This window comes from Ambystoma mexicanum, chromosome 1p, assembly GCF_040938575.1.
Source record: "Ambystoma mexicanum isolate Mex_15411 chromosome 1p, UKY_AmexF1_1, whole genome shotgun sequence".
NCBI lineage: Eukaryota > Metazoa > Chordata > Amphibia > Caudata > Ambystomatidae > Ambystoma > Ambystoma mexicanum.
This window is the reverse complement of record NC_090921.1, coordinates 1,221,763,347-1,221,776,106: the sequence shown is the minus strand read 5'-3', so window position 1 is coordinate 1,221,776,106 and position 12,760 is coordinate 1,221,763,347. Positions and strand designations below refer to the sequence as shown.

The following is a 12,760-nucleotide window of genomic DNA, read 5'->3' as shown; positions in this document are numbered from 1 at the left end:
TTTTTACCAGTAAGGCTCTTCCCCAGAGGGTGAGTGGTAGAGTTTTCCACCTGTTCACCTTATCTCTTAGTGATTTCAGTGTGCTTTCGTAATTGTCTTTGAATATGTCGTGATGGTTCAGGGACATTCGGATTCCTAGGTATCGGACGTGGGCTTTCTCCCAATGGAAGTTGAAATCGTCTTGAACTATATTGGTCTTTGTGTTTAAGGGAAAAACGATTGATTTAGATTGATTGATTTTCAACCCTTATACCAACCCAAACTTTATTATTTCTTGCATGATTGGGTTAAGGTTTTCGCTGGGGTTTTGCATGTACAGAACTATGTCTTCGGCATAAAGGGATATTATCAGATGGTGAGGTCCTATTTTGAGCCCTCTCTGAATTTGGCGTTCCTTGAGGCCCGCTGCTAAGGGCTCCATCACAAAGGTGAATATCATGGCAGATAGTGGGCATCCCTGCCTGGTGCCGTGTTGGAGATTAATATATGCCGAGCGAGTCGACCCAAGAGTGATTGCTGATAGGGGCTGATTGTAGAGAAGTGAAACCAGCTTAAGAAACTGTTTCCCAAGTCCGAGCTGTTGCAGCGCGGCGAACAAAAAGGGCCACTCGACGGAGTCGAACGCCTTTTCGGCATCCAGCAGCACCGCCACCGCCTGCTGTTCGGGGTCGAGGGCTGCCAGAACCCCAAACATTCTACGTATCCCGAATGTGGTGTTTCGGCCAGATATGAATCCTGCCTGGTCAGCGAGTACCAGTTCAGGCATTAGCAGGAGAAGTCTGTTAGCGAGGATCTTTGCCAGGATTTTGTTGTCGAGATTAATTAGTGATATGGGGCGGTAAGATTTACAATCTTCGGGTGGTTTGTCTTTTTTGTGTAGCAGTATTACGTTGGCTTCTTAATGTCTGTGGGAGAATTCCAGATTCGATCGCTTCTTTGAAGACATTTAGCAGAAGAGGGGCTATGAGAGGGGCGAAGTGTTAATAAAACTCACCAGTTAACCCATCAGGCCTCGGGGCTTTGGATGGCGGTAGACTTTTAATGGCTTCTTGGATCTCATCTAGAGTTATGAGATCGTTCAGCGGCTCACAGAGTTCCCTCTCCACCCATTACAGTTCTGTGCCATTGAGATTCCGGATTGCCTCCGTATCCGCCGGGCGCCCGGCGCTGTATAGCTCTTGGTAGAATGCCCTGAATACTTCGACTATGTCTTCTTCTTTGTGAAGCATATTTCCCTGCGCTGTTCGGATACTGTCCACCCTTGTTGGCCTCCTGTCTGCAGCTATAAAACGAGCAAGAAGGGCCCCAGGCTTCTGGCCTTCACCATATTGTCTAATTCTATGATTGTGGCCCAGAAATTTGAACTCCCGTTCAGCTAGGTTTCTGAAGTTGAGAAGTTCTTCTTTCAACATTGCCTGGATGTGGTCTGAGCTGTGAGCTGCTTGCTGCTTTTCCAGTTTCTTCAGGTGTGTTTCGCTGGTCTCTAGATCACGTCTGATAAGTTTCAGGATTCCGTTTTCTTTGGCCAGACAGACACCCATTACATAGCATTTGAGTGATTCCCACAGCACTCCGGCAGAGTTGACGGTGCCATGGTTGATTTCAAGAAAGGTGCTGATTTCCTCGCTTAGTTCAGTGGCAAATATTTGATCTGCAAGAGATCTGGGTTTGAAACGCCATTGGGGGGGCCGTGGTCCGGTAGTCGACAAGCAGCATTCGAGTATTACTGTGGCGTGGTCCGAGAAGGTTTTGGGGAGTATTTGGCAGCTTCCCCATTGCCAATTACTGTGTGCGGAGACTAGCAGATAATCGATGCGGGAGTTCGTATTATGTACACTTGAGTGGTATGTGTAGTCTCTGGCTTCCCAATTCTGGATCCTCCATATATCTGATAGGTCAAATACTTTGCAGATCTCCTTCAATTGTAGGCTAGCCTTGGACGGGTGCACGGTTGTTGGCTGTGATTTATCTTTCTGTGGGTCGAGATGAGTATTCAGGTCGCCTCCCCAGATTATGGTAGCGTTTCGCACTTGCGGAAGGTGGGACAGCACCCAGTCAAAGTTGTTTGCACCGTCTGTTTTGGGAGCATAGGAGTTGACGAAAACCACCTCCTCTCCCTCCACCATGCCCCGAACCAAAAGAGCCCTTCCATCATTATCTCTTTCTGTTTTATCAAGCGAAACCCCAGCAAAGTGTGAAGAAGTATTGCGACTCCCCTGGCATAGGATGAATATGAAGAGAAGTAGACGTGGCATCCCAAGCTGCGGGCCCACAGGTGTTCGTTTTGAGGTAAAAGGTGGGTTTCTTGAATCATTGCCACCTCGATCTTGTGACGTCTGAGTAATTGCAGGATCATTCGTGTCTTGGCCGGGATGTTGCCCCCTCTAATGTTCCAGGTTGCTACTTTGAATTGGAACGATGGTGTTTTCTATGGAGCCCGTTTGTGGAAAAAGTGGTGGGCCACCCCTCGGCGGTGTCCTGACATTTGGGGTGGCTGGATTGCACGGGAGCTGCATCAGGCGGGAGGGCGTACGAAGGGCAGCGGCAGGGCCCGGGACAAGGCCCGCGGTTAGGCGATGGCGCATGGCACATGTTTGGAACAACAACAACAATAAAATAATTTTCCTTACACGGACAACCCCCAACTCGTCCGTTTGGAACCCCCCCAACTAGAACACAAGGCGTGCTGTGCACGGGGCGCAGGTGGCCTTCCGAGGCTTAGTCCCCAACCTCCCGTTTGCAAAGATTGTCCTGATGGCTTGTTTCCTTCTTGCTTTGGATCAGTGGCGCGGGTGTTCATCAAGGAGGGACTCTCCCCACTCTTTCTCTGTTTGTGGCTCCGGACATTTGGTTTGCGGATTTATATCCCTGCCGGTCAAGGAACAGTGTGCTTCATCTGGGGAGTTGAAGAAGTGGGTATTTCCCTCAAGTTTAATGCGAAGCCTCACCGGGAAGAGCATTGAGTACGTGATTTGGTTGGCGCGCAATCTGTGTTTAACATGGGTGAACGATCTCCTTTGGGCTTGGACTGACGGCGAGAAGTCTGGGTAAAACTGGATGTTGTCCCCGTCGAAGTGTAGTTTGCCCTTTTCTCTTGCCATTATCAGGATCGCGTCCCTGTCCTTGTAGCTTAAGAGCTTGGCGATGATCGGGCAGGCAGGAGCTCCCGGAGCAGGTCTTGTTGTAGGTATTCTGTGGGCTCTTTCCACTACGAATATTTGCGACAGAACTGCAGGACCAAATAGCTCAGTGCATAGCTTTTCGATGTGCTCCTCCATTCTGTTTGGTAGTTGTTGTTCTCTGACTCCGACTATCCTTATGTTATTTCGTCTGGGGCGGCCTTCCAAGTCCTCATTTTTGGCTAGTACGGTTTTCATTTGGCCCTCAAGCGTGGAGACTCGGGCGGTGAGTGCTGATGTGCCGTCGTCCAGATCTGACACTCTCTGTTCGACGGAGTCGAGCCTATCACTGTGTTTCTCGAGACGGTGCTGCAACAGGTCCACCTTGGACGAGAGCGAGTCTATCTTGCTGTCCAGGCCACCTATCCCAGCTTTTAGTTCCATCATGATTTCCCTAATGTCCGTTTGTTGCGGTAGCTCTACCTCCGATGGATTATTCGGGGGATTCGGGGCGGTGTTCCGGTCTGGGCGTTTTGGGTTTTGGGCCCGCGTCAACATTGAGTCTTTTCTGGGACTTGTCAGGCTTCCCCATCTTGATCTTGGTGGGTGTGTGGGTGCAGTTCAGTTGGTAGTCCCGTGCTGAGGCCGGCGGTGTAGGATCATCCAGTTTTTGAGTTTTTGAGTTTTAGAGAAGGCGCTGCAGAGGCGTGCACGAATGAAGGGTCGTAGTGCAGTCGTGCAGGGATTTAGAGTCTCTCCCTCTTCGTCTCAAGTTCAGATTTTGCCGCTGTGTGCCGCGCAAGGGGCTGAGACCCAGCCGTGCGGAAAGTCGTTATGGGCCGAGATGGCAGGGTTGCCGTTGAGCGACCCTTTCTTGCTGGCGTAGGGTAGACTCGCCGTCCCGCTTGTTTTGTGTGCTTCTGTGTGCCTACGCGTGCCACCCGCCTCTCACCTGCGGGTGTTCACTCCGACACCGTCCTTCTGCTGGCTGTGAGCCGTGAAGCTGCTCCGCAGGGCCGGTGGGGCGGCGCCCCTGTCCTGAGCAATTCTTGCAGTGCTGCTCTCCGCTGTTGCCGGTCACGGCAGGTCTCACGGGTGACTCCTGTCCGTCTACAGAGGATTGTGGCCAGGCGGGCTGGTGTTCCAGGGCCCCACATGGTTCACGGTTGTGCGGCCCGCACCACGCAGTGGGTTTATCGCGGAAGGCGAGACCGATTCTCTCCGGATTTTCGGCAGGGATGAGGTGCTGCGCTAGGGTAGTGTATTTCTTGAGGATTTAATGATTTTGCCTCAGGATTGCCGCAATTAAACAGGATTCATACGGGAGGTAGCCGAGAGATTACAGGGGAGTGGCCATCTTGGTCGGCCCTCTAGCACCCTCTATTCGTTCCATACTTTTCACACATGTTCTTTTTAGATTTCTTCGTACAATGTTGCTGCTTGCAACCTTGGTTCCAACACAGGCTGGTCTGGTATCAGTCTCTCTGAATCACTGTCTGTGCTGTCTTTACTGGCGCTGCTTTGTTTTTGGAGCCAAGGACAGTACCACAGTGGCCACCGCTCCTCCCCGCCTTGGTTACCAACACAGGAGAACCCCAGGTACATCCGACACACAATGCAGGTTTCCTCAGCTTTAGTCCCAGGTCTTAGGTTTCTTATTTTCCAAGGTTCACAAAAATAAGGGGTTGAAAAGGTCACACCGTCTTTCTCCTCGTATTAAACTGCCATCTTGGAATGTTGCTTCCTTGTGTCCTTTGCTTTGCACATAGTGTGCTTTCATGCTCCGTCTTTTATCCATGTGGGGAAGTGTGATGGAAGTCAGGTGTGTGTAAAGCTCAGTAATTGCCTGACCATTGTATTGGGACATGTCAGGTACACAGCTCTGGTGTTAGTCTGTTTTCATTCATGATGAGCTGTCCGTGAGAAAGTGTTTTTGTCGGGAAAGGGCCGAGGTTGAGTTCTTAGGTATTCCGCCCAGTAAGATGGGCAAAAGGTGTTACAGGGAAGGGGATACTGACTCTCACCATCTAGTGTCCCACTCCCACTCCACAAAGAACCCTCATTCAGGTGATCCTCCAGCAATGGTCCACCCCCAGGAACTGGTCCCAAAGGCGATTGGATGTGTCCTGGCCACCTTGATGACAGATCCCTGGGGACTAGCGGGTGAGACACCTTCTAGTTTCTCACACTTGCCGCCACACATGAATGTTCAAGGTCTCCCTTATCCATTATTCCACCGTTGGAATGCAGAGCCAAAGATTCTAAGAATCTTCTCCAACTGTGTTTACTCTACTGAGGTGTTTTTGCCCAGGCAGTTTTTTCAAATTTCACTTGAGATTTTGCCATATTTTAATGATGTTCCGGCGCAAGGGATTTGAAGGTACTTTGGCTGCAGCAGGTAACTTGCCTTATTTCCATTTTGCCAACTGCTAACACCAGAGCTGTAACTATGAGAATGGGTATAAGATGTGCATGTACCACTTGCATATATTTCTTAGAGCGGAGGCCGCTCACTTTCCTTAGCTGGATCCTTCCTTTGGAACAGCCTCGCCCTCCCATTGCATCTTGAGCAGGCCCTTCTGAAGTTCAGAAAGCACCTCAAGACTCTCCTCTTTTCCTTCTCCTTCCCTTCTTCCTTCCTCTGCTAATTCCACAGTTGCTGTGATTGGCGTATTGGACCCTTATCCATCCTATGAGCCTCTGACCACTCACACCCAATCTCCATAGCATCTGTCTTCCTCAGCACTTGCCTATGCACACCCTTGGCACTGGAGATTTCCACTTTCCACCCAATGCGGCTCCTGGCAACATAGCACTTATGATACCTTGCACTTCATCTGCAGCTAACCCATCAAGCACGGACATCACAGGACTTACCCCACTGCCCTCTTCCTTCCTGCACTTACACATTCTGAATACTCACAGGGCATAGTAGGTTCAGCCGTCCCTTCCCCCTCTGTATTTATTTTATTTAATTGTACTGCTATCCCATGTTCCCTCCCTTCTGCCCTGTGCGTGCTTTGAAACAGAATGTATTTCCTGTATAAGCACCTAACAAGCGAACAATAATAAATAAATAAATATGTAAACTCTACCATTTGACAAGACCGGATGTTGAAATTTAGTTATGTTGCATTAATTTTACAGACCAGTCTAGGTGCTTCACATAGAGTGACAGCAGGCATTTTGTGAGAGAAATCAGATATTAGCATTTAAACCAAAATTCGTCATTCCAACCTTCTCTCACTTGTGTCAAGTTGGAAGACAGCTTATGTTCTTATCACATCCTCTAAAAGATTGCTTTTGGACCTCACCAAAGTAGAGAATTAGCTGTAACAATTACCTGTAGTGCACTCCACTGTAGAACACACTGCCTTCTCCAAATCATGGGCAGCAGAGATCTGAAAACACTCTTTCAACTAACATAACATAGAGGGTGACAGGCTTGAATTAATAGAGAGGAAGAAATACCTTTCTAATCCCTGTAACCTTAAAATGTCCTTTTAATGTTATGGAGCTAAAATGGGAGACAAAATGTGGCTGAAGGGGCATAGTTTGGACAACACGGACAGAGTTTGTTGAAGGGGCAGACTTTGGTGAAGGTGCAGTGTCTGGCAGAGGTGGAGTAAAGCTGGGGGGCGCGTGCACTTATTTGAGCCTAGGGCAGCAGGAAGCCTAAATTTGCAACTGACTATTGTTACGTATGCCAGGAAGGAGTGCTCATATATGTATTGTGCCAGTAAGTGCCTTGTTCATGTTTCTTTCAATATAGGGTTTCTTCTGGAGCAAAATAATATGAAATCATCCAGTGTTTTATTATGGAAGAACGCAGGACATAACCATATCCTGTTATAAAAGTTATCTATGTTATTGTAGATTTCCTAAGATTGATATTCTCTCCGTACCTCGTCTTGGGAGGGGGGAAGTCATATAGTAGACCCACCCTGGATTGATGGCTATGGCCAAGACAGTGGGCCAGGGCCAAACACACCAGGGCTATATTTGCATTGCAAAGATGAGTGTGCCATAGAAGCGTTGTCTGTCTTGGTGCAGAATATAATGAATATGGGGTCTAGCAATTCAGGATGGAAATGCATCACTAGAGTTGCATGCAGCAGAGGTTGTTGCGCTGGCAGAGCTGCAAGCCAAAGTACAGGTCTGGACATAGTGGTTCATGCTTGAAAGAACATAGGCACATTGCTAGAGATCTATGGGTACAATAGCAGCCGAGAAAGAACGGCAGGTGCTATATGACAGATTTTCTCTGCATTTGGAGATCTGTGCCAGGAGCCTAGCACTGAAATGTCAGGAGAGAGCCACTGGTCAGGTGTGAAGCAGATTACCCATGAAGCTCGGGACTGGAAGAGCAAACTGAACTGAATGTTAACATTGAGCTACACCGCCAGAGCCTGGTGCCACATGCCAGTACTGGAATGCATGAGATGGCTCCACATTTAGAGGATGCCAACAGAGCTGTGCATTGGAAAGGGACACTCCTTTTTTGTATATAGAGCAATACACACTGACCCCTTTCAATGTATCTTTACAATTGATGAGCGCATCGACATAAAGTGAACAAATGTCTAGGAACACTCTGTAAATCTATTCTTGCAGCACCAATCAGCAGCTTCTCAACTTTAGACCCTTCTGAAGCGGGCCACTGTGAGAGATCCCATAGAGGCAGTACTCTAGCGGTGCCGCCCGCCCGTGCCACCTTTCCAGCCCCCGTGGGTGCTGACTTGCTTCTTGTAAGCGGATTCATGAAGAGGAAAGGGTCTCCACTCCTGAGGCAAGTAGACATTGTGGCTCTCCCAGGATGTCCCAGACCATGGAAGGGACTACTGGTACAGAAAACCTGGTGAGCAAGAGACATGGCTCGAATAATTCAAATCAAAACATTCAAAACATGGTCCATTCTGGGCTGGAAAGTTTTCACACCATTGATTTTGATTTGAAGTTGTTTTTCTTTCGGTTTAATTACATTGTATTTTTTGGTTAATTCTACTGCCCTTTTCCACACTTGTATCAAATACCCTTAATTTAAACAGATAGGTACATATGGGTCGATCCTTTTTGAGCCAACTGTAAATAAAAGGGAGGCACATCAAGAACTTTAAGACAGAGTTCAAATCTCCTCATAAGACCTCTCTTTCAGGGATTTAATAGATGCAAACCGGTTAAACCATCATTTTAATTATTCAAACTCGGATTTGAAGCAGACATCACCCCCTTTAGAGTGCACCTAACACCAGCCATTTTCCCACTCTTTCTTTTGCCCCCGAAACAATATGTTTCCCCGATCAATGCTGAAATCCCACTCTAAAAAACGACTCCCGAAACAACCACTTTACTTAGCCTTGATCTGGCAAATTCTCAAAAATGAACACAATTAAACAATTTCAACACTCAATGGAGTAATGCGTAGGTCTCAAAGGAGGCTTGCACATTTCAGCAGGGCTGAACAGTAGCACAAAGATTTGCTGGCTAGCCCCTTGCAATACATCAATGTTGGGAGCATACTCCATACACTAATCACCCCCATATCTTTGTCACCCACTCCCTAGCTTTGGTCGCGACTATAATACTTCATGCACTTTACTAATAGAAACGCCTTCAGTTGTTTCTGTTAGATCATTCAGAATGTCAAGGCCTAAGATTGATTACTGTATTGCCTTGCTCCCTCCCAGCTGGAAGCACTTTGAAGCACTCCTCCTGTGTATAAGTGCTGTATAAATAAACAATTACAATTAAAATTACAAGTATACACAGGTTCCCAGCACCCATATGGGTGCTGGACCACATTAAAAAGTGACAGGCCCCTAAAGAACCTCTCATGCATTGCCCCTTCCCATGGTCCAAACAGGCACAGAGGGAGATGTTTAATTTCTGTACATTAAAACGTGCATGCCATTTGTAGATTCGACATGTGCATTGAAATGCGCAAAAATGCTCCCCTTATTTGAGAAATGGGGCATCTGAATGTGTGCATCCAAGATGAATGGGGTGCACCTTTTTTTAGTGCAGGTGATGAGGTGCGTGCGTTTTGAGAGTCTGACCCTATGCATCTTTATTGTTGCATAATATAATAGGTGGGGGTGCTAGCAAATGCATGGGGACAAGGAGCTTTTGGCCTTATCATCGACTTACATTGTTTAAAGGAACCCTTGATCAATAGGTCTTTAGGGCCAAGGAACAGAACATCAATGAGCCACTAAGAATGTAATATGTATGTCTCATAACCATTACCTTTGTGATGCAGTTCTCTAGCAACCTTAAGCAGAGAATGATCGTTTCTACGTCAGGCTCTTTGTCTTTAATAATAATTTACTAAGTGGTTGCAGTACTTACTTGTTCTTTTATTTTTTTTTATTGTTTTAGCTGACATTTTAACTTTACAATATTTTTTTTAATACACATTTTCAACACATAGTAAATAGATAAGAACAAATTGACACATTAACACACCCTAACCTTTAGATCAAATACAATTTAAAAGGAAAAGCCACAAACATAGTCATACTCATACACCATTCTTACATTTTCATACATTCAATTTCATTGATCAGCTGAGGCAAATGGTTTACCAGGTGTAGGAACTTGCATGTTACGCAAGTACTTACCTGTTATTTAAGAATGTGCACAAAAGTAAACTACGAACGCTGATCTCTAAACAGCATTACAAACAGAATGAATTCTAGAAGAAATTGTATTTCCTGTTCCCTAGAGTCTGCTTATTTTTATTTATTGTTGTATTACAATGCTTATGTAGTGTGACACAACAAGGTTAAGCAGTGCAATTGTTTGAGAACAATTACAAACTGCATGATCTAAAGAAATAGCTTACAAGACAAAGTGGATAGAAGAAGAATGATTTCTGATAAAAGTAGAATATAAAAGATGAGATTAAGGACGTTTCTTAAGTAGAGCTAAAGAAAGACAAGAACGGCTCTCCAAAGGCGCAAGAAGAAGAAGGCGTACAGGGTGGCCAAGGAACAGATGAAAGAATTGAGAAGCAGAGTACAATACTCTAGAAGCATGAGATAGCCATTCCAGGAAAGAGAGGTAGCGTGGGGCCAGAGTGTGAATACTTTTAAAAACCTAACAAAGAAACTGGTAGTCAACATTCCGTTTGACGGAAACCAATGAAGATGGTCAGATTAATAGAAACATTGGAAGAAAAGTATAGAACAAACAATATTCTCACCTCAGAGTGCAGCATGGATCACACAGGATAAATAGCACAGTTAGGAAAGCCCACAAGACCAGCAATAATGGCACCAATATAACAGAACAGTTTGCAACACAACTTTAGAAGAAGCAAAACTTAACACATTATTAATTTTCCTGTCATTGAAAAGGTGAACGTTATAGGATTGAACTACAGCAGCAATTTGGGCATGTAATGAAACAATAAAACCTAGATTGCATGGTCGATGGCCAATAGGAAGCTGACGCAGAGGAAAAGAGAACGGAGAAGGTAAGGAAATCGAGGACAAATCAGGAAAGAGTGGAATTTCAGTTTTTTCGGGTAAAGACAAAGAAAGCGAGAAGACATCCAAGATTTGAGCACAGAAAGGCAGGATGAAAGATGTTGATGCGTAGAATGATTAAACGAGGAGAAGACAAGCACAATTGTGTGTCATCAGTATAAAGATGAACCTGAAAGCGCAATCTGAGATTAAAGAATACAGAGATGATGTATGAAGTGTTGGAAGATAAGAAGAAAACCACCAAAGAGCTGTATAAGAGAACCCCAGAGATAAAAGATTGGAAAGCAGGGCAGGATGGATGGTCAACTGTACCCAGCGCGGCACTGATATAGAGTAGAACCAAGATAGGTGAACGTTTAAGATGTTGGGCATTTAGAATTTAATTTGAGGCAGATGGTAGAGCAGTTGTGGTTAAGAAGCCCGCATGAAAGCGAGATTGGTGAAAGGGAAGCTCACTGTGGATGTAAAGATAAGAACGAAGCTGAGAATAGACTATGCGTTCCCTTGTATACAATGACAATATTGTGCAGTTAATGTGACGTTTCTATTTCGTGATGTTCTAAATTGTCTGAATTTTGAAAAAGATAATTGCGTGTACTATAAACTGAACTTCTGATGTTCAGGATTAACTTTGAAATATTTCTGATTTAAACACCAATGCAGAATCTGCGCAGACGACTCCGATGCCGATCCATCAATGCAAATATAAAAGATTGCTTGCATTTTACATCTCACCTTTACTCTTCTTCTCTTTGCGAACTCCTGTGTTATATATACTGTGCAACAAACGTCAGTATCCTTTACTCTCAATGCTGGCTTTCTATGGCTTGTCTCTGTGGTCGCATTAACAGTTACAAAGGGAACCCTTTTGCAGGACTTTTTTCTAACCATATGGTCACAATGCAAACTAAACAAAGGAGAAGTGGACAACTCCAACAACTGAAGTGGAGTAAAAGTTCCAGCTAACAGTATCGGACGAATGGGTGATGGACACTGCTGCCCACTACACCGCTAGGAGCTTGAATGCGCAAATCCCATTGAGAATCCCTGTGAGTTTGAGAGCCCAACTTCTTACTATGCAAGGCCCTGAAAAGCTTTCTCTACTGATCAAATCAAAGTTAGGAAGTCCTCGATCTCTTGCTCTCTCGGTGCCCAGATACAATGCTCACGCAGTGCCCAGAGACAACGTGAATTGCACTCTGGCAACTGCACATACACCAAGTCTCTGATCATCTCCATGGAGTTCTTTCTGTCTTAATGTGGACATCATTTAATTTAATGGTTGCGTCCCTCAGCAATGCTATTTGAAACTACTGGGCTCCTTATTTCCTGTGATGAACTTCTGTTAATATAGTCTAAAAACACCTATCAGCGAGATCAAAACAATTGCTGCAAAAATACACTTGCATAGCAGCATTAAAGACGTTTTCTTTAGTCTCCTAAATATAACGTGTTGATACATCGCACACCTGTACTACTTTTTACCTGTGCCAGGGCAAGTGCACATAACCGTGTTTCTTCTCATATCCTGCAAACTGCAAAGTCTGATAACTTCTGCCAATTCCTGATTTCGACGGAAAGGCTTAACTCTTCCCCCCTCCTCCCAGATTTGAACTCCTACCTAGCGCCAGGTCCATCTTTCCATCCTCCAGAAGATAACGTTGTGCCTGTCATCTGTGCACAGGCTTCGTCTTACGTGTTGCTTATCAGAATAAATTCTACTCGTCTGCAAAAAGCATAGATTTTCAGCACTTCCTTTAAATGCATGACTTGTTCAGAAATAGCTTACAAGAGGAACCAAATTCATTGCGGAATATACAAACCACAATTTCCTGTCTTAAAAAAAAAAAAGTAAAGAGATAGAGCTTCGAAAACCATGACCTAGAAAAGGATATGCTTGATAGGGATATGCACAACTGTATTATGCCAGAGAGCTCGTTAATTAAAACGAGCTTCAGGGCACAACAACCATTTTGTCTAAATAGAAAGGCCTAGGGTTTTCACTGTTTCATGGACATGACCTACCCTCATACTGTCATGTGTGTGATCTCGGGGATAACTGGTGGTGCGTCACAGGAAGGGGTAGCCGCCAAGCAAAGTTGCAACATACTATAACTTCTGTATGTAGTTAATTATATTGAAAAATTATGG

General features: G+C 45.4%; 1 protein-coding gene across 1 annotated transcript in view; it reads right to left on the bottom strand.

Annotated features, from left to right (window-relative positions):
- The window catches only part of LOC138452175 (uncharacterized), a 276,023-nt gene extending 263,692 nt beyond the window's left edge, over positions 1–12,331 (bottom strand). The window contains exon 1 of the mRNA XM_069604954.1: positions 12,231–12,331. Coding sequence (XP_069461055.1) covers positions 12,231–12,283 — 53 coding nt within the window. The 5' untranslated portion in view covers positions 12,284–12,331. The remainder of the gene's footprint in view (positions 1–12,230) is intronic.
- Positions 12,332–12,760: the final 429 nt, after the last annotated feature.